General features: G+C 37.1%; 1 protein-coding gene and 1 long non-coding RNA gene across 2 annotated transcripts in view; one reads left to right on the forward strand and one right to left on the reverse strand.

The window, feature by feature from the left end:
- Positions 1 to 341: 341 nt before the first annotated feature.
- Positions 342 to 16,423, reverse strand: LOC114645994 (uncharacterized). Its single transcript, XR_003715245.2, has 2 exons — positions 16,028 to 16,423; positions 342 to 2,421 (listed from the first exon to the last, which is right to left on the reverse strand). It is a non-coding gene; the product is annotated as an uncharacterized LOC114645994 (long non-coding RNA).
- A 23-nt stretch (positions 16,424 to 16,446) lies between these two features.
- myo1eb (myosin IEb) overlaps positions 16,447 to 27,327 on the forward strand; it is a 99,605-nt gene continuing 88,724 nt past the window's right edge. The window contains exon 1 of the mRNA XM_028793949.2: positions 16,447 to 16,758. Coding sequence (XP_028649782.1) covers positions 16,756 to 16,758 — 3 coding nt within the window. The 5' untranslated portion in view covers positions 16,447 to 16,755. The remainder of the gene's footprint in view (positions 16,759 to 27,327) is intronic.

Below are 27,327 nucleotides of genomic sequence, written 5' to 3' on the forward strand. Positions count from 1 at the left end.
TGAGCATTTTCAATTTGTGTGAGACCGTCACTGTCTTCAGTGAGTGGCAGTAGCAGAGACTGTGAGACAACGGTGACAACTGTCAAAGGGCACATAATGCGTCTGTAAGCACCTAACTAGACAGACGTTCTCCTTTTCCACCCTACCGGCTTAGTTTTAAAGACTCCTACAAGACTCGGAATTTCCAAAACTGTTTCTGTAACTGTGCCTGTAGGGTGGTCAGCATAACCAATCTGATTTTCATCTGGCTGGTATGCCAGAGCAGTGGTTACTTCTCTTTTAACTTGTAGCCCCTGAGAATTGGGGTACACTCACTGTCCATGTGAAATATACACACAATATTAATGATGATGATTATTTTTATTTATAATGCACTCCTCTCAAACCCACAACAAAAATATAAAATAGTGTAAAGATCAACAGCAGATGACAAAATAATTTACAACAGAATTAAGCTTACAACAAATCAGAATAGTAACAATACAGCATACAATCTACTGTAAATAAAAAAGGAGAAGCTAAGTCACAGTCATTGTGAAGGGTGTCATCATGGACTGCTTTATGGAAGTTTGATGTTAGTGTTGTTGTGATGTGATGACACAAGCAGGTTTGAGGAAGAACATGAGTGGCACCTCCTTAAATGATGTTTTTTTTTTTTCTTTCTGAAAACACGTGAATTACAGTTAATTCATCTAGAAGGCTGTGAGATAAATGGCCTTAGTCTGGCAAAATTGTGAAGGTGACAGAAGTAAATGTTAATGTTTTTAAATGTGTGCCTCAAATGTCAGTTAATTGCTAAAGAAAAATCCAATATTACATACTGTGACCAGCAGGGGGCGCTGGCTTCACAAATTTAAGTACAGTATGTATCTGTGCAGCCAGGAGCTGAATGTCAAGTGGGAGTGGACACACTTGACAGATGGAATGAAGTTTTCAAAATAAAGGTTTGTCATGAATAGTTTTCACAGCTTATATGCTGTATATAATTGAGAAAATATACAATTTAAACAGAATTTACAGGATACACTGCAAGAAGAGTTAAGCCGTGTTCCAAAAACACAGACCTAGACCAAGAACAGCCAGCCTAAGATCCACACCAAGATCTGTAATCCCAATAACACCCCCACCCCGACTGAATTTTACAAAGGCCAGCTTGGATACTTCCAATTAAAATTGGACAATAAAGTTAGGCCTAGTAGATAAGGTTTGCAATAACTTGCACCTCTCAATCCTATCTTGTTAAAGCAGATTTACATAAATTCCTTCTCTTTGGTATGGAAACTGCACTGTCTCTGATTGCAATGTCCTACAATAGACAGTGCACACAGCAGAAAAGATCACTGGGACTTCTCTACAATCCAATTAAGTCGTTTTCATCAAGCTTTGTACTTGCAAAGCCTACGGTATTGTGAAGGATTGCCTCCATCCTTCCCACAGCGTCTTTGTCCTGTTTTCATCTGGGAGAAGGTATCATAACATTCAAACCACTTGTACCAAGTTTTGTAACAGCTTCTACCCCTTGGCTTTCTGGAATCTGAATTCTGTGCTGTCCACCTCCCCTTAGATTTGCTTATACGCTAGTAGTTGATCCGAATGATATACCATACTCGTACATCTGTTACTATTGTGTCTTATTCTCAGTTGTTCTTATCATTAATCTATAATTATGTCAAATTATTCAACCTATTCATTATTTATTTAATCAATAAGTATAGTAGAGTATGGTATATAGCTTTAGAATAGTACAGTTTCTTACTTGTCCTGCACTTATCCTGTTTTTTATGTTATACTGTATGTGTATCTGATTGTATATATGTTGCACCTACGTCTCAGGGAACATCATTTCATGCCGCTGTAATATTGTGTATGGATGAAGTCACTCCTACTTGACACTGTAGTCCCTCCTACTCAAACATTCAGCTCCTGGGTGCAGCGATGCCCTTTACCACAAATAAGCCAGGTTCAGTGCTCAGAGTTGCACTTTGAAAGGTTGTTTCACTTATAGTGTCACCCCAAAATCACAATAAATTATGAAACAAATATTTAATGTTGCACGTTGCTTGTACTGAACTTTTTTTTTTCTGCATACAGCCCAAGTCAAACAAAATTGAATGATTGTAACTCCATTGAATAATGGCAGAGCAAATATTGCTATAGCAGCTGGGACACTCTCTTTGTTTCTGTTAGCTGAGGTACTCTCTTCTCCCCAGATGTTATCCTCTCCAGATGCTTTTGGAGCCATCAAAAGTTTTGAAGGTGTACGATTATGAATGGCTACGATTCAAAGTCCCAGGGTTGGGCGGGTCAGCTGTCCAGGGTTCACTGGCGATGGGCTTCTAAACTGCCAGGGTGTGGTGACATTCTTTTTGTAACTTTAAGAGAATACTGTTTTGGCATGATAAACCAGTTGGAGTTTAACTTCTGCTGGGAAGAAAAAAAAAGCTTTCTCATCATTTTATGCTGGTAAAGCCTAAACAATCATTTTTTTTTTACAGATTCATACAGTTTAACAGTGAAGTCACAAAAAAAGCAATGTACAGTAACATAATAAGTAAAACTGTGGGTTTTCTTCCAAGTTTTCTTTGGTCTCCTCCCATAGTTGAAAGACATGCAGGTTAGGTGAACTGGTGTTGCTAAGCTGACCCTACTGTGTTTGTGTGTGTTTTCACCCTGTGATGGACTGGTGCTCTGTCCAGGGGTTGTCCCTGACTTCATGCTGCACATGAAAGAAAGAAAGATATTTCATAAGCAGACTGTTTATGTGAGTTCAAAGATTATTGTGAATTATTATGAATATTACTAATCTTTGTTGCAGCCTATACACAAGAATAAGCAGTGCGTGATACCTGAGTGGTACCAACTGAAAGACTAAAATGGGTAACACTGTGTGTAGATGAAACAGTGCTACTTAAAATAACCTCAGTATTTGAACAATTTAGTTTAAGGAAGTTATGTTGCATCCATCACTATTTCTTAGAGGTAACTGGTCAGGACAGTAGTGGTAGAAATACATTTACGTTTCTACCATTGTAAATCTGAGTATTAGTTGTATAGTGGTAACAACTACAGAATCTAGCAGTGATCCAATGCTTCTATAGATGTACACTGAAAATAACACTGATCAGATGACAGTGTGGTGTCGTCACTTCAGGGTTTTTTGACTATATTGCTAAACAGCAGGTGGTGGAAATTGCCAGATTCCTGGGGCTCTGTTGCCAGTGGTTAAGTTTATTATTAGATGCCTAAAGCCTGCATCATCACCTAAAACCTCTCTCATCCTAACCAAAGGATTACAGAATAGGTGATGAATCACAAGTCCATTAGAAACCCTTCATTCTTGATTAAACTAAATTGTGAACTTTCACTTGAGCTACAAAGCTTTCACATAATTGGTCTTTGATTTTGCTCAAGATGATCTTGTTTTTGTTGTTTACTTTCAATCTCTTCTCATTGCCATTCTATGAGTACTGTGTTGTTATTAATGTGTTGCCGTGTTACAAGACTTTTTTTGAAAATATTTGAAACCGTGTATGCACATATTTTTAAGCAGAAAAATAACGATAATGAACTGAAATGCTGCAGACTTTGCATCACAATACAGCGAGCACTCACTGGAGGATGGATGAGTGCCAGCCAGGTGGAGAGTAACTGCAGCTGCACTGGTCTTTATCCTCTGGCAGGCTGATTCAGCTGAGAGAGCAATAGTATACCCCTATGTCGGCCGATTAGTGGAGTAACTAAGCTGGAATTCAAATGTGATGTGAAGACATGCAGGCTAGACTGCCTAGCAGCAGACCCACAAACTGATTAGCACAGCAGAAGTAGATAAAACCAGAAACTTAAAAACAAATTTCACAGGGTATGTGGAATTTAAGATAACATTTTTATAGACATTAATGACTGAGGCTAAGGTGAAAAACAAAGTATTAGCATACTTTTATGCATGTTAAAATATTTTTATTATAAAACTACTGCATTTTATTTTTGGAATTCAATAATTTTAAAATAATTTGTGTTAATTTTGCTTATGAGCAGAACTGCATTACAGGTAAATAACGATTACTGACAACTAACAAGCAAAACAAACATCAAAGAGATATATGAATTAATATCCTTGTAGGAAGATGGTCTTGTCTCAGTCAGGCTGTACTGTTTATGCCTGCACACAGTAATCAGTTATTCTTCTGTCTCAGATTGTTAGCAGAGTTCAATACACAGCTATATTACAATTCATGATAATTTTTAAAATGGTGAAATACTACAATGTGGATGTTTTAGCTGTAGGGTTGGTAGCACTGCTTAGAGTAGTCTGAATATTTATTTCATGAACTAATTCAAAAACTGAGTGCTGTTGAATTTTTAAAGAAAACAGAAAGGCTTATCTACCTACTATATAATAAAACACAAAGGTCTGTGTGTTTACTTCCCCTGAACAATGTGATTGGTCAGTCTGGCCTTGTTGGTGTGACGAAAGAGGAGGTCCGAGTGTGAGACACACAAGGAGGAGCAAAGGCATATGAGGCATGCTGAGAGAGTCTCCAATGACAGCAAGTATTAAACCAGACAGGAAGGGAGAAAGGTGCCTTGAAGTAAATGACGAGTCTGAGAAGCAGGCTTTACGGTAACGGGCTCAAGAGAAGGGGCACCAGTTACCTTCCACCCGTGTCCTTGACCCAGTACCAACAGGCTTTTTTTTTTTTTTTTTTATATATAAAAAAAAGAAGTCTCTGATGTCCTTACTGATAGTGTACTTAACACAGTGAACTCATCATTAGATACAGGGGTGTTCCCTGACTGTCTAAAGACTGCAGTTGTTAAACCCCTTCTCAAGAAAAATAATCTCAACTCCTCTGTCTTTGATTATTTTAGACCAATTTCTAACCTGTCTTTAAGTAAAATTCTAGAAAAGGCCGTTATTAATGATTACTTTAATAAGCATTCTATTCTTGATAAGTTTCAGTCAGGTTTTAGAATAAAATGATAGTACAGAAACTGCGCTGGTTAAAGTAGTAAAGGATTTGCAGGTTTATGCTGACAGAGGCCGTATATCTGTTCTTGTCCTATTAGACTTGAGTGCAGCATTTGACATGATTGACCACAGTGTTCTTATAAATCGCCTTAAACAGTGGGTGGGGCTTTCTGGTAGCGTCTTAAATTGGTTTCAGTCTTACTTAATAAGTATAAAATTCTTTGTTACAGTAGTTGTGGTGATTGTACTTTGGAAACGCATGATATTGCATATGGTGTACCACAAGGATTATTCTGGGTCCACTGCTCTTTTCAATTTATATGCTTCCATTAGGTCAGATTATCTCAAAAAACAAGGTGAGCTACCACAGCTATGCAGAAGACACACAGCTTTATTTATCAATAGCACCTGATGCTCGTGGCTGACTGATCCGGTGTCTTAGCAGTCTTTTCAAATGGATGAGTAGTAACTTAGTCAAACAAAATAATGAAAAAATAGAAATCTTAGTAATTAGCAAACATGGATATAGCAAGGGCACTGGAAATAAACTTGGTCCATTAGGTTTAAAAGTCAAGGCGGAGGTAAAGAATTTAGAATCATTAACTTTGACCGAAATTTTAAATTGCATATTAATCAGATTACTAGGACTGATTTTTTTCATTTAAGGAATATAGCAAAAGTTAGACCTCTTATAACTTTACAAGACATTGAAAACTTAAGACTAGATTACCGTAATTCACCCCTAACAGGACTACCTAAGAAAGACATCAATCACTTGCAATTAGTGCAGAATGCAGCAGCCAGAATCTTAACTAGAAAAAGAAAATTTGAGCACATCTCACCAGTTTTAATGTCACTGCATTGGTTACCTGTGTCATTCAGAATCGACTTTAAAATACTACTAATGGTTTACAAAGCCATAAATAATCTTACTCCGTCCTATGTTTTGGAATGTCTTTCCCCCTACACACCAAGTCGTAATCTTAGATCTTCGAATTAGGTCTGCTTATAATTCCAAGAGTCTATCTTAAAAAAGTGGTGATGCGTCCTTTTGCTGTTATTCACCTAAAATCTAGAATACTTTACCTATCGAAATTTGCCAGGCTAATACTGTGGAACATTAAAAAAAAAAAAACTGTTACAAAAACATTATTTAAATATGGCTTTTAAATAGCTGCATTTTAGTTGTGTACCTAATAGACTCTATGGGCATAGAATTATCATTCTTCAGGGATCCACAATCTGTACTAATCCCCTCTATTCCCTGCTATTTTTTCTGGTTCTTCTGTGCTTCTGCACTACCACCAACTGATCTACAAACCATACAGCTCCCTGAGATGATGGAATGAAGGCGAGTACTTCAGCTGTCCACAAGACCAACTTCATCAAATTCCTTTCTTTTGAAGCATTAGAACCAAGAGGTTTGATTTAGGAACATTTATGTTGGGTAGAATGCTTAGTGGGGACTGGGCGGTCTTTTGCCTTGAAACCCCTGCAGATTGTATACGAGAAAGATTAAAAAAAAAAGAAGTATAGGGAAATCATTGTAATCATCCAAAAATTCAATGTCAAGATTTTGATGAATCTCTACTTTTTAGACCTCCCTGACTTTCTCATATACGAAGTATAGGGAAAGTAGTGGAATCCTCCAAAAATTCCATTTCGAGATTTTGATGAATCTCTATGTTTAGATCTCCCCGAGTCCGAAAATACCATTTTTGTCTGTCTGTATGTGTGTGTGTGTGTGTGTGTAAACATGATAACCGGAGTACGCTTTCACTTAGGTACAAAACATAGATTTCTGTCAACTTTTGGGCTATTTCCGCTAACCAGAAGTGGTACGTTACCTTTTATTCATGCAGCTGCAATGTTCGATTTATTCAACTTTACTTTTATAATAATTGTTCAGTAAATTATTGATTTAATTTTTGTTGATGGTTCTTTAATGTACATACTATAAAAATATAATTATTGTCTTGCGGTTTACTCCTCAAATATCCATCCCCATATCCGAGTATAAGAGAAAGTCTAGGGGAGACTACTCCTAGTTTTTCTTTTTCCTGTCCTCCCAGCCATCAGACCTTTATCTTTTTTTGTTATTACTTAAATTCTTTAATATTATTGCCTAATCTGTTTTTTTCTTGTATCTTTGTCATCTTGTAAAGCACTTTGAGCTACACTGTTGTATAAAAATGTGCTATAAAAATAAATGTTGTTGTTGTTAACAGACATTCATAAATGTGAATAAAGAACAGGTAGGGCAAGAGATATCAAAATTTATCAAATTATTCTGTTCTCTGTCTTCAACGGGTACCATGGCTAGTTAATAAATAATTAATAAACTTGTTTTAAACAAGCAATCTATTCACCTTTATTTACTGTATAAGTAAATGAATAGTGATTAACTCAAGACTACTTCAGAGTACACATCTAAAAAAAATTATAAATTATTTTACCTATATAAAAGTACCACTGAAATTAACAGAGAAACTGTGTACTGTTCATCATTCTATCATGTGTAACAGGTTGCCATTCTAACTAATTAAATTCACCAGGAGTTAATACCACAGGATAGCAGTGAGAATTTAAGCAGGAATAGGAAGTGAAGACAATAAATCAGCAAAACCTATACATTTGAGAGGCTTCCTATGACAAAAGGTGGAGAAACTTAAAGATGACAGAAAAAAGTAAGTTTGACTGGCAGTCATGTCATATAAAAAAGCAAGCATCATTTCTTACATTTCTTTGTTTTTATGTATCAGGACACAACTAACAGTCATAAAGCCCTAAACTGGGTAAAACTAACCTTAGATGCCAAACAACACAAAACAAAATTTTAATAATAATAATAATAAAAAAAGAAAGAAAAGAAAACTTAGTCGATCTGCAGCAGCCATGTGTTAAAATTAAATGCACTCAAAGACTAAACGGCTGATACTGTACAAATCTAAAGTAATCATTTTCTTTACGAATATATCAGTCTCTCACATTGCTCTGTAGAATTTGCGGTCCACTCTGCTTCTGCATATTGATGTTTGAGAGTATTCACTTCTATACAACTATCTCAAAAAGGATACGTCTGAACTTTAACTTGGTCATTTAAATACCTTGATGGGGATGTGTTGGGCATTTATTTCTAGAACACTTTAGTAGCTGAACAAATGGCCTCACCTTTTCCCTCTGAATATTTCTGTACTTTTGTGACATCAGATCCTGCATCTACTGTAGAACAGAATCCTAAATTATCACCCTTTTGCCACCATGCTTGACAGCTGATGTGAGATACTTGAAGTGATATACTGTGCTCAGTTTTGTGCATTAAAACTAGACAACAACATTTTGTCTTTGTCTGTTGAGAGGAAAACTAAATCATGCTGCCCCTTGTTATGGAAATTTTTTCCGTGGTTATCTTTCCAGTTTTTGGGTGCTTTTGTTGTTTCTCAGAACATCAAATGCTCTGAACTTCTGGTAAATTTGCAGAAATGCCCATTCTTGGAAAGATGTTGCTAATTGTCTTGAATGCTCCTTGTAAATAGTTGTTCTTACTGTGGAATGGTGGACCCCCAATGGTTTGGAAATGGGGTAAGAACCCTTCTTTGATATATGAGTAGCAACCATTACTTTTTAAAGATCACTGCAGATGTATTATGTCCTCAGCATTGTGCTACCACAAAAATAAGCAATGCAACCTAAACTGCCGCAGGTTCTGCTTTTATACAAAGGTGGCAGTGCTTCCCAATCATGACTTAATAAAGTAACCTTGACTAGCAGCACTGGACTCTAATCATCCTATTAACTAATATGGAAGTGACAAGGCTATATATTTACATTTTTAAACATAACTGCTGAATGTTAGTCTTTTAATACAAATAAATAACAATTTACCTAATTTTATGACATTATAAAAATCTATTGTTATGTCATAGTATATAAAATTACAGATAGAGAAGTGTAAAAGGTTATAAGAAAACAAATGGCACACTTAAAGAATTTTGATATTTTATGCTTTATATCAAAAATATTTTCATCCATTACAGGAACCCAGAGCTTGTCATGACAACATTGGCGGCAACTCAGAAATAAATCCCAAATATGATTCCTGCCCACTGCAAGGCACAGTAATTAATTAAAAAGTGAATTTTAAGTGGTTTGATCATTGATATAAAGGACTAACAACTCACCATTAGACACACTCACTCATATTGGGCTAAATGGCTGTCACCAGTTGTCCTAAACTAGGGGGGTGCAGGTTTTCATTCTAACCTTCTTCTTAATTAGTGACCAGTTTTTGCTGCTAATTAACTTCTTTTGCCTTAGCATTAATTAACTTGACTCAAGCCCCTTAGTTGTTTCTTTTTCCTTAATTAGCAGCCAAACAATGAGACACAGAGCAAGCCACCACATGCCCAGCTCATTTGTGCCCATCACACAATATCTGAAAATAAAGGAAGGTGAACGTCTCAGTAAGGTGGATTTCTCAGGTCACCAAATCATTCTTCATTGAAGATGGTGCCGTCTGGTGTGGCTGGCCGTCTGCTCGTCTCTCTAGTCTATGTTTTAACTTTGTTTTTATGTTTTAGTTTATCCCAACGGCCACTGTCCTATGATTGTGAGTCTTTACTAAACATATTTTCTGGCTTGCTTTCCTCTCAATTTTCATCTCCTGGTTGGATTTTTTGTGAACCTCCACCTTTGTTTTATTCATCTCCTGACTTCTTCACCTGGACACCGGTGTTCACCTGTATCAGTGAATTGAACGCCCCTCGGAGACGCAAATGCATCCGCCGCCGTCGTGGGAAAAGAGCAGGAATTGCCATTAAACAACGCCGACTCAAGTCCCAGAGCTTTGTTTCCCGATGCCTGCGAGTCGTTTATGACCAATCTTCTCCTGCTCAGGACTCCATCACTGGTTCTTGGGCGCTGGACACCGGATTGTAATTTCTCCTTTTCCAGACAGCATCACTTTTCCTTGGCCTGCAATCGAGTAGTAAACACTGCTAATCTTCGCACGCTCACCCGTGCTCATCCTGCAACGAGCTCTTCTACCTCTATCAAGGCTGCTCTCTTGAACGCGAGATCAGTGTCTAATAAAACTTTTATTCTGCAAGACTTTATTACCTCAAATAATCTGGATTTCTTCATCACTGAGACTTGGATTTTAAATGGTGACTCTTCTTGTTTTACTGACTTGACTCCACCAGGTTACTCATATTTAAAATCTCCTCGCCTGACTCGTCGTGGGGGGGGCATTGCCACTATTTTTAAAAGTATGTTCTTGTGTCGGAGCCTTACAAGGGGTCCGTTTAGCAGCTTTGAACTCCAACTTTTCGAAGTCTGCAGCTCCCCTTCTCTACTGTTTGCCGTGGTTTATAGACCTCCTGTAATTAATGATACTTTCATTTCTGAATTCTCTGATCTCTTGGCTGATATCACCCTCTCTCATGACAAAGTTCTTATTGTTGGTGATTTCAACATTTACGTTTGTTGTCAATCGAAACCTTTGGTCAACGACTTTTTATCACTTTTGAACTCATTTGATTTTATACAACATATTAATACGCCAACCCACTCTCTCGGTCACATCCTCGATCTCATCCTTACTCGTGATATTTCAGTGAATAATATTGATTTATGTGATGCTTCTTTTACTGATCATTTTTCTATAATGATGGACCTGAATATTACTGTCGATGTCCCTACTAATAGCTGTCCCCCACGCTGCTCGCGCTTTTTAAATTCTTCTATTATATCTGATTTTAAAACCATTTTCTCTAGTCTTTATGTGCATGACCAAAATAATGATATCAATGATTCTGTCGTAAAATTTAATTCCTCCTGTAAAACGATTTTAGACTCAATTGCTCCGCCCAAGATACGTAGTAATAAGGGTAGACCTGCTCCCTGGCTTAATGAAAATACACGATCAGTGCGCCGCACCTGTCGAACTGCTGAACGGCGTTGGAAAAAAGATGGACTGATTGTCTCTGAACAGATTTTTAGGACTTCTCTTTTCAATTTCCAGGCTGAAGTTAAGAAAGCGAAACAAAATTTCTTTGCCGATTTAGTTTCCCGTCATTCAAAGAATCCTAGGGTCTTATTTAATTCAATTAATGCGGCCATTAACCCCCACACTGCGATGGGATCAAATAGCATTGTTCATTCATGTGACCAGTTTCTATCATTCTTTGTCAGCAAAATTGATACTATCCGCCGTGGCATTGTTCAAACGGGCTACGAACTTTCTACTGTTAATCATGACATTGTCTTAGAATCCTTTGATCTAGTTTCACTTTCACAGCTAAAAAGAACTATTGACACCCTTAAACCAGCCCCCAGTCCTCTGGATATTGTACCACCACGTCTCCTAGTGGAAGCCTTTGATGTGTTGGGCCCACCCTTATTAGCCATCATCAATGATTCTATTAGTTTGGGTGTTGTGCCCTCATTTTTTAAACATGCTGCAGTCTGCCCCTGTCTTAAAAAGGCAGAATTAGACCCTGTAGTTTTAGCTAATTTTCGTCCAATTTCCCAACTGCCATTTCTGGCTAAAAATCTTAGAAAAAATTATTTATAATCAATTTGTTGATCACCTTAACTCTAATGATTTATTTGAGATCTACCAATCTGGCTTTAGGCGTTATCATAGTGTTGAAACGGCACTCCTGAAAGTGTTCAACGACATCTCTCTTATTACTGATTCAGGTGATGCGGCAGTCCTTCTCCTCCTTGACCTGTCTGCTGCCTTTGACACTATTGACCATGAAATATTGCTGATGCGGCTTGAACATCTTGTTGGGCTTAAAGGGGCTACTCTTAACTGGTTCAGGTCATATTTAACTGGTAGACACTTTTCAGTGACTTAATTCCTCTTCTTCATCTACTGCTCCTCTTAAATATGGTGTTCCTCAGGGATCCATTTTGGGTCCTATTTTATTCTCCATATACCTTCACCCTATTGGAGCAATTTTTAGGAAATTTAACATTTCTTTTCACTGCTATGCTGATGATACTCAGGTTTATATTCCTGTCTGCAACTCTACAACAAATCAACTCCACAACTGTCTGTCTGAATTAAGATCCTGGATGGCTAATAATTTTCTTGATCTAAATCAAAATAAAACGGAGGTGTTTATAGTGGGTCCATCAGCTAAAGCCCAAATTGGTCTTGGTCTTCTCGGCTCTTTCTCTGTCTTTTCCAAACCTCAAGTCCGCAATCTTGGTGTTACCTTTGACATTAACCTCTCTTTTGAGAAACAAATAAATTCTGTAGTCAAGAGTTGCTTTTTCCAACTTCATCTATTAGGTAAGATCAAGCCTTTTTTAACTTCTAGGGATCTTGAGATAGCTACTCATGCGTTTATTTTTTCTCACCTCGATTACTGCATCTTGCTGTATTCTGGGATTAACAAATCCTTGATACACAGGTTACAGTTGGTACAAAATGCTGCCGCTCGCTTTCTGGTTGGGGCAAGAAAGTACGACTCTGTCTCTCCTATTTTAGCTTCTTTACACTGGCTGCCTGTCAGTTTTCGAATTGATTTTAAAATCCTGCTGCTAGTTTTTAAATCTTTACATGGGCTTGCTCCTGCCTATTTATCTGAACTGTGTGTTTTACATCAGCCATCTAGAGTGCTTAGATCTTCTGGTCAGCTGTCTCTGGTTGTCCCTCGTACCAAGTGTAAAACCAAGGGGGACAGGTCTTTTGCAGCTGTCGCACCTCGCCTGTGGAACTCTTTACCTCATCATATAAAGGAGTCATTTCTACTCACTTGCATTCAGTTAACTTCAGTAATACTGATGGCTTCCTCTTTGTGATTATATTACATTACTTCTATTTTTTATGTATATAACATTACTTCTATTTATTATGTATTTTATTTTATGTTCATATATTTCATTTCTATTTATGTTTTATGTTAATTTGTTCTATTTTTGTAAAGCACTTTGGCCACAGCATTACAATGTTTGTTTAAATGTGCTATATAAATAAATTGACATTGACATTCTGATGGTGTTCTCAGAAAAAACAGAAAATCAACAGTTTGGGAAATGTGTGCTGTGGCAGAATGAAAGCAACAATAAGCCATGGAATTAAATAATAGGTTTAATTAATTAACAGCAAGAATCGGCTTCTCATTAAGAAACTGGTTGGAGTGAAATTGGTTGGAGTCTGAAGCCCCAGTTTAGTTGGTCATCTGTTGGCTTGTTTCTCATCTCATTTCTGTTTGGTTGTCATTTAATTAAGAAAAGAATCAATTCAGAGGACTGAATCCTTAAAAACAGGGCTATTAAAATGAAGGGAAAAGAAGTTAATTAGCAGTGAAAACTGGTCACTGATTATGAAAAGGGTTAGAATGAAAGCCTGAAGCCACTGTGGCCCTCCAGGCCCAGAGTTCGACACCCTTGGAAACTAAACTTCTATGGGATATGTGAGGAAAGCATGAATATCCCCAAAAAAATGACCCTCCCAGTCCTCCACCATGACAAAGGCTGGATCCAGTCTCCAGAGCTACAAGAAGCACCACTAATCATTGCATTTCTCAACTTAACAATGTGATCGTTAATATTGTCTTTCAATGAACAAAAGTAGACTTGTCATCTGGCCAGATTGTTTAATACTTACTGTATCTATACTTTAGATATAAAATGATTTTTAAAAAACTTCATTTGTAATGAACAAATATAGTGTGGTGATATTAAACTGCTTTTTTATAAATTATGCTAAAAGAATTATTGACATTTTTGTTTCATATTTATTGAAAAAATGCAAGGGTAAGTTTAAACATAAAATATCAATGTAACTAAGCATATATTTATGATATGCAACAAGAAAGTTAAATTTATAACATTTATAAAAATGTCATTTATTCCACAATGTTTTCATACACTTAAATGTAAAAACAAAAGGATATATTTTTTTCTTTAATTTCATCCATCCATCCATCCATTTTCCAACCCGCTGAATCCGAACACAGGGTCACGGGGGTCTGCTGGAGCCAATCCCAGCCAACACAGGGCACAAGGCAGGAAACAATCCTGGGCAGGGTGCCAACCCACCGCAGGACACACACAAACACACCCACACACCAAGCACACACTAGGGCCAATTTAGAATCACCAATCCACCTAACCTGCATGTCTTTGGACTGTGGGAGGAAACCGGAGCGCCCGGAGGAAACCCATGCAGACACGGGGAGAACATGCAAACTCCACGCAGGGAGGACCCGGGAATCGAACCCAGGTCCCCAGATCTCCCAACTGCGAGGCAGCAGCGCTACCCACTGCGCCACCGTGCCGCCTTTCTTTAATTTGTTAAATGTAAATATTAAAATCATAAAACATTTTTGTAAGTGCGGAAAGTAAAACGTACCTGTTTGTTATTACCTGGTCAACTTTTCCTGCTGCTGTTCTAAGAGTGCCAAGTGTACTGCTTCAACATGGTTAAATACTTTATTTTCATGACACCATCCAACCATACTGAACATGTGCTTTCAAACGTGTTGCATAATCCTATCACTTTGGGAATGTTTGCTTACTGCTTCTACTATATTGCAAAACATTCCAAAAATGTTTGGCACTTCTCAGACATGTCCACAAATGTCTATTGTGAAATATCAAAAGTCCCTGAATGTGGACTCTGCCACCCCCCCCTTTTAAATAAGAAAAATAAACAGTGGTTGAATGTGCAACATATGCTCCAGCTTAATTACCATCTCTTTTCATTACCAGTTTGTCTACATTGGCCCTGCGGTCTAAAGTCCAATAACATGCATGGTAGGCTGATACTTGGCTTTTAACTAATTCCAGCATATGTACATGTTCTATCTTACTGTATTTTCTGCACATCTTTTTCTATCTCTATATACCATTTGTCAATTTGTAAGTTTTTGAATTATCTTCCACCATCTGTACTGTACCTGCTCATCCACCTCCAAATGCTACATTGTTTTCATTCTCCGTTTTCACCAGCAGGAAAAGTCAATCAAACAATGGCACGCTGGTGGCTCATCTGCCAAAACTGACAGATTATTATGCTAGCCTCTGACATCATTATCATCTTACAAAATACAGTTGTATAGATTTAAACGTTAAGTAAACTGACAGCCTTTCAACCACCAGGTGCTTAGGGAAATATATTGGCTATAAACTGTCTACATTGAAACAGCAACACTTAACAGTTTAGAATCAAATGGCTCGGAGATGGGAAAGAACAAGCAGACTACTAACACTACAGAATTGAACAGCTCACTGGATGTCTATTAGCAGCAGTAACGTCTGTGCAGCCAGGTGTTTTTTAACTAGCCAACAATTAAAAACTCATTTCTACATTTTACCTGTTCTTTCTGCAGCCGAATTCTGTTCTTCTTTGAATCATGAGCATTACAAAGATTGCTACTTTTCCACAAATAAACAGGAACACCTTTAGGCTCCCTTGTTGGCTTGTTCAAATTTTGTTCAGCCCTCCTCAGAAGTGGTTTAAAATCAAGATGCAGTGTAATGTCTTGTGAATTCTGCATTCCTGATATTTATCCCCTTTCTTGCTTTTGTTTTCTTTTCAAATTACTTAAAGGATGCAAGTGGTACTGGACTTCCCAGAACTCTTGACTGGTCTGTTCTGTATTGTCGAAACTGGTGTGCAAACGCGCGATTCAAACAAACAGACAAACAAAACAAATGTCCTCATTTTAATACAGGTAAGGACCTTCAAGCTACATCGCTAAACTGGTACGTCCGGATTGGGCATGCATACACATACATGTGGTATGGAGAACCCGGCAGGACCAACTAGTCCATTTCCTCATCTGTCACCAAGGCAATTTTCCTTGCTGCAAAAATCAACATTTTTCATAGATACGTATTCACACTATATGAGTATATGCTGAAAAATATGGGAAATGGTTGTTTAAGAAGACAAACATTATAATAAAATTAATTCCAAAGGGAGGCTTATAATGTAGCTTATCGTATTTAAAGAAATGCCACTAGTTTTATATGATGGAGTTAAGGCATGGGAACAATTAGCTGGCACTGTTAAGCCATCCAAACTTTAAGCGTTACCTTGTTTTGCTCTATGCACTGGCCTCGAGTTCCCTTTTTTCTTCTTCTCGTGGATTTTTTCCTGGTTTAGTATCCAAGTAGTCAGGCGTTTTTCAACAAAACAGATTTACTCGCTCTGAGGCGTATGATTACCGTTTTTCAATCTTTATGGCGTCCCCTACCTACTTTTCTGGGGTAAACGAGCAATCATATTGCAAAAAAAAAAAAACAATTACGGATTAGGGTTTTTATAAGCTGCTAACTATGAAAACGAGTCCGCTTGTTCCAGTTTACAATTTGTATGACCTTGCCCCTCTCGCTTTCACTTCTTTCTTCCACCCACCTTACCGCCGCGAGTCTGAAGAGTCTTCCTGGTAAGCGCGCGCCGCCATAAAGGTGAAGCGCGACACCAGCCCCCACCTCCCCCCCGGACCACACCCCCGCGCCCAACTCCCCACTCCTTCCCTTCATACCTGTGCAACAGCCTGTAATCTGAGCGCTCAGTCTTCTCCGCTTCGTTTAAATACCTGGAATCTTTTAACACTACGAAGAGAAAAAAACCAGAAAGATCAAAAAGGCACCAGAGCTACAATACGATTTGCACAATTTTACCTTTAACGGTTCGTGATATGTTTTACAGACTCTCGGTCTTTCTTTCCAGTATACGGACTGCCTGAGCTGGACACTTCGCTTAGGGAAGTGGCCTTTTTAATTCTTCGTGAAGTGAGTCGGTGAATTCCTTTAACAACATGGTAAGTCAATATAACTTGAAAAAAATATATTGGAATGGCGATGATCGGATTCGGGCTCGTTTAACAGGTAAAGAAATGTTCGCGTAAAAGTGGTGTAGACTTTGGCAAGTTAAACAGAAAAAAAGCGAGCGATAGCGAGTTTCTGCGCTGCTAACAACACTCACGCTCCGTGTTTGCCGTGTCAGTACACGCCGGGTGTGTGGAGACCGTAAGGTGGGGTAGAGTTGAGAACGGCGTACATGTGTGGGGTGTAATGGAGACAAAGATGTGTAGCTCTCTGCCTGCGTCTTGTGTTAGAACAGATTTTAACTGCATTTTACCTTCAAATGCTGTACAATTTGTATAGGGGAAAATAGTGATGATCATCACTTAAGATAAGGTTGTTTTATGAAGTCCAAAACAATAGTTTTTTTGCGCATGCTGTATGCATTTGTTATTCTAGAGCTGGCAAAATAATCATGACATTTAAATGACATATATTTTATGAGAAGTAATACACATGTCAATAAAATCCCTTTGATTTGAAGGTACATATAGATCGTGATTCTAATCCCGGAAGTGCTCCCCATTACTACCTGACTGCCAAAACGATTTCGAAAGGAAAATACACAGGGATGGCAGGGAATTGTAAACGTGAAGTATATTTATTGTTTACAGTAGTTGCAGATCATTAAATCTTTTTCTGTTAGCCATGTTAGGAATGAAGTGTGGAATCGGCAGAGACTCCCAGCTGCCAGGTTATGGAAATCCGTTTTCTTCCTATAAGTAACTTTGCATGTTTTTCATTTCACTTTATACTGGTATCTTAACTGGTACTCGTGTGTTATAACTCCGCCACTCAGCCCAGATAGTGCTTCTTCATTCATTCATGACCCTTTTGATATTATACTTAACGATATCAGAAACTTCACGACAGATAATGTTTCAAAGGTAATTTAAAATCAAATTTTACGTATTTGTGTTTTTGTTATGTAAATTAACGAATGTAGAAACCGATGAATTTTTCCTCGTGCCTGTGGCGGTTTTAACACACGGGTACACTTTTTTTTTTTCTTTTTTTATATTGATTTGGATGTAATGCATGTTTCTTTACAGGTTTACTAACTGGTATTTGACTTATAAATATTTTAGAATCAATACATCAAATAATTGTCCAGAAAAGCTATAGAAATTATTAAAAACAGTTAATGAAGGCATCATGACCAGGCCTCCTAACCCTTGGATTGCACTGGTTTTGCTGCTGCTCATTTCAGCCAATTCCCTCCTGTTTGTTAATTTAAATACTGCCGCCCTTACAGCTACAATAGACCAAGTTTGAATCCCAGCCTGATCACTGTTTTGCATTCTTCACCTGTCTCTGTGAATATTCTTCAGTTCTTGTTTTCTAGCACCAACTCCAAAAAGCACTACGTGCAAGGAAAGAACCAGCCTTGGAAAGGGCTCATTGCAGGCCAGACTTCCCAAACTCACTCAGGCATGACCACTGTACAGTGCCCATTTAAACTGGCACACACATCTTTAAGATAAACCAGCATACTCTAGAGGGAAACATACCGTGACAAGGCTGGGATTCAAACTCTGTCTCCTGGAATAGCACAGATGCAGTAGCTTTAAACAAGCTCAATAAATGCTGCCTACAAGCTCCATGCATCAAGTTAAACTGTTTTGAGTTTTGCTTTAAATGAAGAAAAGTGCTATTGCAACAGACTTGGCCTGCCTGCTTACTTAAATGCTTAAGCAATGTTAATAAACCCATACTCAAGTCATCAGCCCTCAGAAAAATCCCAGTACAGTATCATTATAACCCCAGGTGTTCTTTGAATCATTTTATTTAAAAAGCTGTAGAACATAAATTTTTAAAAAGCCTTTAATTGAGACATTACTGTGTTAAAATAAATATGCTGAATGAAACTGCTTTTAGTATCACATTTGAAGCTAAAGAACAATAACTCCAGTTTAAAATAAGGATCTGAATACTGACGTAGAACTCGTAGTTCCAGATTATTTGCTGTTAAATTTAGGTTGTTCTACTGTTTTGTTTTATTTTTATTTATGAAATGTGTATCATCTGTATAAGCAGAGAATGTAGGTATTATTTTTAGGGGACTTTACAGCTTGCACAATGTCAATATGCTGTATTTTGGACTAAATCATTCTCCTTTTTTGCCTGTGGTAATCCAATTAAATATGACTTATGTGTGACATATACAGTATATTCAGATTTAGTGATTATTTGGGGAAAAAAAAAACAGTCTCAATGGAGAAACGTTGGCATCAGTACATTTAGTACATTGACAACAATGCTCACAGTTTGAACGTAATGGTAAACTATTGTTAAAATATAGGGGTTTATGTGATTACCTTGAAAAACTGACCACTATTTTCAAATTTAACATTATACCTAACATTTAAATCTACATGTGTTAGGTACCATATTGACTTTCAACGGTAATATCTCTGAGGAATGCAATGATACCATTCCTGACAACGGTGTTGCTCAAGTACTTTTTTTAGAAGAAAAAGAAGAATGCAACATTTTAAAAACAAATATGTGAGAGCAATATAGTTTTATTTAATTAGCTATAGTAAATGAAACTAATAGCTTTTGTTTAGCAAATGATTAACGTACTATTTTAAAATCTACAGTACTTAAATAACAATAATCTTTTTAATATTTTGGTATTTAGCACACTGTATATTTAGCCAACAATAGTTATATACATTTTTAAAAAACTGGAATCTCAAATTGACAAACTGCATCATAATTGTATGTCTTTGTAAATGAAACAAATATCTAGTGTAAGATTTTAACTGCAATCTCTCTTTTAAAAACACAAAAAAACCCACTAACATTTCAGCTTAATCACAGATCAGTGTGTTTCATTTTGAAGTTTCAAAAGCTGACTCAGCATCTCTGATAGGGTTTGTGGTGCTAAAATAGCAAGTGTTGTAACAGAATTTAAATCCTCAAACGATCCTTTAAACTAGCAGGAAGATTTTTTCAGAGTTTGCAGGCCCTGTTGGTAAATGCTGTATCTCTCACAGTATATTTATTTGGCATTTTTCATTTTAGTCATATCTGCTTTTAATGATTTCAAAACGTGCAATAAGAGCTTGTGTTAGATACAAGAGACTGGAACCACTGACGTATCTATGTGGTATGAGCAAAGTCTACTCAAACCTTTAATGGAGACCAATAATTATCAGTGATATGGTTGTACTTCATAGTGCTAGCAATGATCCTTTAGAAAGAATTTTTAAATTACTGATTGATGTATGGAAATGTTTACAGTAGTTAATTGATGCAGTTGTAATTTATCTATTTATTTAAACTTAAAATCACAAGACAACAAGGGAAAAAAAAAATTCAGTCAAGAAAATGCACTACACTATTCTGGAAAATTAATACTTATTAAAACTACACTTGGCATTTTAATGTCCCTTCCCTTCTAACTAGTGTGGTGCTGAGGTTTTACCCGTTGCATGGTTTTAAATTGTTACCTCCATCAGAATGACATCCACAAACAAGTGAAAATAAGTATAAAAAAGTAATAATGGTATATTACTATAGCATTTTCCTTTCTTTACCTACAGAAAACTATTTGGTAAGTATAAAGTTAAACAAGATGTAGTTGCAGTCCAACATAATTTAGGCATCTATTGTACAGTGGCTGAACAGTCAGAAACTGTGTGTATGTCTAAAATATATTATTATTATTAATGGTTTACTGAATCATAGGATATTTTCAATGTGAGGTTAGCCATTTGCTATGCTGTGAGTAAGGAGGAAGTCAAACAAAAATGTTTTAAAATAGTTTCCAGTGTTTGAGGTGAGACTGGAATTTTCAGTTTACCATATCTTCAAGCACTTTAGAAGGAAGATGTATGCTTGAAAAATGTCAAGGATTATTAAATAACGTTGTGGATAAACTTGTTCTCTTCATAAAGGTATGTGAGTTAGTACTTTTAAAGCATCAGAAACAGTTCCATTTAGGTGGCATGTAGTCAAAATTTATTAATTATGGGCACTACGAGTATTTAAATTGTTTTTCGTTAATTTGGTTACAGTCATATCAAAAGGTCAAGTGCTTAGTTTCATTTTAGAAATCAGTGGTTTGATTTCCTCCTCTTTTATTTACATTTCCTGAAACAATGCATGCAGGGAGTGATACAGTTTTCCTATAACAAATTTTGAAGCAGTCCTATAGTAGATCTTATCTCTTTTAAACTCAAGGTTAACATTTAAGTTCTGCATGATTGCATTGATTAAGTAGCAATTGTTAATTGTGCTTTGGCTATTTATTAGCACTAATTCTTGAATTTCTAAAACCCTAATCTGAAACAGTACTGTTTAGTCACATACAGTATCTTCAGTTGAATTCAGTATTTTTGGCTGTAATGGCTTCAGAGGTGAAGTGAGTTAAGGGGTACCAATTGTTTATAAGAAACACATTCTTGGTCTTAGCTGTTTACTTTTCAAATCTAATCAACTTGATTTTTTTGTACTCTATTTACGTAATTTCTGCTCCTGACCTTTTTAACAGAAAAGCAAGATCTGGAAATAAAATAACAATTTTCTAACCACATTGTTATATTTATAATACAACCTCGGCAAGCACAATAATAAATAAATAATAAAGCAGCAGGGTATATGTTTTTGACCAATTAGTTCTAGAGATCTTTGTTTTCAGAACATATTCTTAAAATTCATTTTGTTTTTTATATTTGATACTGTGCATTAATTTGCTTTCCTCGTGGGAGACTGGTGTACAATAGGCAGGCTCTATTGTAGGTTTGGAGCTGGACAGCTTGACATCCATGGCAGAGCGACGGGCACTCAGCAGGCTCCTGTCAGTCATGGAGAATCCACTGCATCCACTAAACAGTATCATCTCCAAACTAGTGGAACAGCTTCAGCGACAGACTGCTGTCCCTGTCCTGCTCCACTGACACACTGAGGAGATAGTTCCTCCCCCACACTATGCAACTCTTCTGTTCCACCCGGGGGGGGGGGGTAAACGTTAACACTATACAAGATTATTGTCTATTATACCTGCCTTGCACTCTCCACCTTGCATTTTTTTTTTTTAATGATTTGCACTGCGTTTTTATTGCTCTTTAATATTGTTTTTATCAGTATGCTGCTGCTGGAGTATGTGAATTTCCCCTTGAGGATTAATAAAGTATCTATCTATCTAATCTCTCTCTCTCAGAGCATGGTCGTAAAGCACAGAATGCACTGGCTTACTGATGGCTTGGTTTTTCTCAGAAACACTGGACAAGGTGTTTGGTATCTTGCCATTAGTGCTGATTTTTTCTATTGTTTTTTGACAAGTGCACATTTCTAAAATCGGTTGTCTTCTCAGCAGAAGCTGTAGTCTTTCACCAATACAGAAAAATGTTAGCCAACGCAATCAAAGACTGGACAGCCAGTCTTGGTCATTTAACATCCATGTATGATTTTATCCCAGTAGTCTTGTCCACATTCGCACATCCGGACTGTCCACAGTACTCTTGTAGCTTTGAGAACAGCTGTAACTATTGTCCCATTATAGGATATCCTCTGCCACGAAAAAAAGAGTGTATTTGTACATCAGTCCTCCTGTTGCTTTAAGTTGTAACAGGTAAATTAAATGATCTTCATAACTGTAAAACTATAAAATGCAAGCAAGAAAAACAGTTATCTAAAAATGAAGTTCCCTATGGCATTATGCACAAGAGTAAATAAATATTTACTTAAATTTAACCTTACACTCAACCAACTCCACAGCACCGTTATGTGCAGATTATAAGGATTCACTATTTCACTGTCAGTAGAACAACATTTAATTCTATAGCATATTTTCATACAAACGATGTAGCTCAAAGTGCTTTCCAAGATGTCAAGTATATACATACAAAGAAAAACAAATTAAAATTGCATGAGACATATTACTAATAAATAGTATGTAAAATATAAATAATGTACACTTACATACAATAGATCCATAATTAAGAGAAACAGAGTCCATATGTACAAAATTGTTTCTTTAAGTCTCTAAATGATAGTCCAATTATAAGGTCAATTGGCTAGGGTGAACAGAAAAAAACTCAAGCTGGAGAAAAAACAATCTGTTAGGGTTCCAGGCCAAAAGAGCACCTAGTCCTCACTGGACCTTTTGTCTTAACATAAATGTTCTTTTAAGTAGTTCTGTATTTTTTCTTTTAAGGCTTTGCCTTAGAGAATTGAACACAGTGGGTCTCATTACAGGTTGGGGTATCTGCTTTCATTCAAAAATCACAGGTGATAGTGGTGTTGCAAAATATTACCACAGAAGAACCAGAAAAGAGAACCGAGAAAGGTAAAGATTAATAAAGACTACAAATTCATTGAGTAGTGTGATAATTCTATGGATATCTTCTTTATTAGGGGAACTAAATTGTAATTATGAAAATGGCAATTTAAAAAAGCAGGATTTTAGGATTTTTTTTTTTAATCTATAGGGTTAGCCTGGCTTATCTCTATTGGTGAAGTATTCCACATTTTTGGTGCATGACAGCAGAAGGCTGTCTCACCACTTCTTTTATGATTGGCTCTTGAAATAATAAGCAGACTACTATTAGAAGATCTAAGATTGTGACCTGGAATGTGTCAATGTCAAAGTTTTTCTAGCTTGTATATTTGATGCCCAGTAATAAAATTGAAAATAAGGTAGCGCCATGCCACCTTTTGATTTAGGTTGTTGTAGGGTCGCCCCTTTGGATGCATGAATATTTCGAATTCCAAGTAAATTAAGTTATGATTAAATCTAATTTCTTAAAAAAATAATTTGTTAATGTGAATAGGGATGTTTTGAAATAGAAACGAAACCTTAGGGGGGATATTCATCTAAGTAGTGTTAGTTCTCCCTGCTAAAGTAAGATGAAGGGTAGACCATCTATGCACGTCTTGTTTAAGTTTTTCCAAGCAGACAGCAAAATTTTGTTAAAAAAGAGCTCTATATTTACTTGTGATGTTTACCCCTAGGTATTTAAACTGATCTGCATTTATAAAAGAGAAAATGTCCAATCTAATGTTTGCTAGAGAATTCAATGGAAAAGGCACAGTTTTGTTCAAATTCATTTTGAGTCTGGATATTTTTTGAAATAATGCAGGTAAGACTGTGAGAATGTTTTAGCAGTGTATATTTTACTACTGTTTTGTTTTATAACAGCAATTTCAAGTTCCTGTCAGTTTCCTTCCCACTGTAATTAGCATATTCAGAATGGGTGTGTATACGTGTTTTTTTAGGACAACAACCTCTCATTTGTGTTTCATTTTTAGATTTTAATTTTTTCTCTAATTATATTCTTGTGGCAATTTTAGTATCATAGTAGGTAAGCGTAACCTGTAGGATTTACAAAGGAGGGGGAGAACATCATAATTGAATTCTAAGAACGATCAAATTATGATGCCAGACAATTAACACATAAAAGAACTAAGAACATCCCTTACTGTTTATATTACCATCTATTAAATATTTGTTTGCTAAAGGAAAAATCGGGTAAAGGTTACTTCCATGTTAAAAAAAAAAAAAAAAAAAAAAATTGAAGTTAGCTTGTGAGTTTTTATCGAATGTGTTATTTCTTTTTATAACATACACTGTCTGCCCCAGTGAAACTATTTCTTATATTTAGGGGGAGTTTCTAAGATGTTTCAGACTTTTTTCCATGGAAATGACCATACTGCATTTCTAGTTACATACCCTTATAAATATGTTTCTTTACAGAAAATCTGGCAGTTGTTATATGATGGGCTGATAGCCTTCTGGATCAGAATTGTAATGTGAATTTTTTATGTTACATACCTTAGAACAATACCTGTGTGTTTTCTATCTTGTATTTACCAAAGTTAAAAATTGCTAAATCTAACAATTTTTGTAAGTTTTAGTGAAATTATTTATAAATAATATATGAATCACAAAATGACTGACTGAACCAGAGTAGGGCTAAATTCCCAAGAAAGGCTAAGTTCAGTTGTAATTCAAGAAAAATGTGTCCAGTATAAAGACACAGATCAATACTTGAAAACACTTTTGAAAAATGAGCATATTTTGTAAGTTTCAATGCTTTTGTTCTCACTTTGGGATCCTATTACCCTTCACCTTCATTATAAAATGCAGTATTTATCAAAATAAAAGCTTTAAAATTGCAACACAGTTTCATGTGGCCAATTAATATTATACTTCAATTTTGTAGAAATTGCTTTGGCTTTGAAAGAACTGCGCTCTATCCTTTGAATTCCGGAAAGTTACATGTTTTGGCACCTGAAATATAACATTTGGCCTTTGAACAGTTTATCTCAAATGTTGCCTTTGCAATAGCCGGAAATTTAATTCTGATCTTATAGTAGAGATCAAAGCTTCAATTTCAGGGCCCAACATACATGGGGATATTTCTTCAAAAGTAGACAATTGTTCCTTTAGGTCAGGAGTCCTCAGTCACAGTCCTGGAGAGCCGCAGTGGCTGCAGGTTTTTGCTCCAACCCAATTGCTTAATAAGAAGCACTTATTGCTCAAGTAACACTTCTGCTTCACTTTAGTTGTCTTGCCCGTTAAGATTTTGAACCCTTATTGCTTATTTTAGTCTTAAACAGCTGTATTCTTGGTTTTTAATTGCTCCTAATTAGCAATAACATGCAAATGACAAGAGACCAGCATTTCTCCATTTAGCTTGCTACCATTTACTCCTGTGTGTATTTATCATGCACTATTGGGTTTAATTAAATACTTGGAAGGAAAGTGAAGAGAAAAAATGTGAAGGACTGAGAATTACTCCTCCATTTTAGCCTTCAAATCATTTGAATTATATCCTTAGAAAAGGGAAGAAAATCTAGGATATGCAAATGACCTGACATAGCAGAGTTGAAGTACTAACAAGCCGTGAAATTAAATTATTGGCAAGAATTGCTTTCTAATTAAGCAGCCGGGTTAGTACAAAAACCTGCAGCCACTGCGGCCCTCCAGGACTATGATTGAGGACCCCTGCTTTAGGTCATGATTCCATTAATGAGGTTTCATACCTAAACCAGTAGAGTAACCAATAGTAAAATCCTTAATTGCTCCTTTAGCTACTATTGGTTATCAACAAAATCGTAATTATTGAACAAGAAATCATCCACCATGGAGGAAAGTGTGTCATAAATATCAGTACTCCCAAGCAATCCATAATACAGTCCTACCTTGCTTGGGGATAAAGGACAGATATAAATGATAGAGAGAAATTGTCTTATATTAGCTGACCTTGAGATTTGCTTATTTGTATAAATTTGGTGTTAGAAACCATAACCAAAAGAAGTAAGGTCAGTTTTTAAGCATCATCCACCACCAATTGCCATATGGGAGAAAAGAAAGTTCAAAGGCTTGTATGTTTGCCACAGGTCAGGTTCGTGAGCAGGCACTGGTACAATGCGTTGCCGCGTCCACCGCACGACGAAACAGCTTGTGATCCTGGTTGGCAAACCCCCAGGGAGACCCGTGGTCCTGCCGAGGTAAATAAACCTTTTACGAGGTTGACACGCTCTCTGCAGACAGACATGCTACTGATGGCTATACCCAAGAGGTCATTAAAGGCCTGGATCTTGGTTTTTATCGAGGACACTTGCAAGAACAGACAGACTCCTTGCTCAGTCTCTCAGAGCCTCCATTGATTCTGCTGACGATGCTGTGATGTTTGCAATGTCAAGATCAGTGAATGTTTCTTCACCAAAAGATGCCCCACAGCCGCTGGACCCCATGTCCCTGCCCAACACCCAGTCCATGCAAGCATTGAACAGCGTAGGGGCAAGAGCACACTGGTGACAAACCCCAGAATCAACTGGGGAAAAATGCATAAGTTCTGCCTCCACTCTGCACAGTAATCACTGTACCAGTGTACAGGCCAGCTATAATATCCAGCAACTTTGAGGGGATCCAGCAATGTTTCAGGATGTTCCGCAGGGCAGCTTGATCAACTGAGTTGGAAGCTTTATGAAAATCGACAAAGGCTGCAAAGAAACTGCCATATTCGTGTTTGTGCTCCTTGAGAACCCTCAGTGCCAGCATGTGGTCGATGGTAGACTTCTTAGGCATAAAACCAGACTGCTCTGGGTGCTGGTAGGTGAGCAAGTGATCATGAATCCTGAGATCAGTGTTAACCCCCTGCAATTGCTGCAATCCAGGCGACCACCCTTCCCTTTCCAGTTAGGGACAACAAGTCCTGTTTTCCATTCAGTTGGGGTGATTCCCAACTCCCAAATGGAAGCAAGGATTGCTTGCAATGCCAGGAGGACAGCCTTACCACCAGCCTGGACAAGTTCACGCCGGATACCACAGATCGCTGCAACCTTACCTACCCTAAGCTGGTTCACCACCTGTGGAAGATCCGTGAGATTGGGTGATTCGCAGCTATTTCGACGATTAGCCTCAAGAACCACGGACCCAGAGATATCCAACGTCCTGCCCAAAGGATCAGCTTTAAACAGCTGCTCAAAGTAGCCATCCCAGCGGGTCACAATTGCAGTGTCATCCGTAAGGACCGATCCATCAGCAAATTCGGATGTGTGTAATGTTT

The sequence above is a fragment of the Erpetoichthys calabaricus genome, chromosome 2 (assembly GCF_900747795.2).
Source record: "Erpetoichthys calabaricus chromosome 2, fErpCal1.3, whole genome shotgun sequence".
Lineage (NCBI taxonomy): Eukaryota > Metazoa > Chordata > Cladistia > Polypteriformes > Polypteridae > Erpetoichthys > Erpetoichthys calabaricus.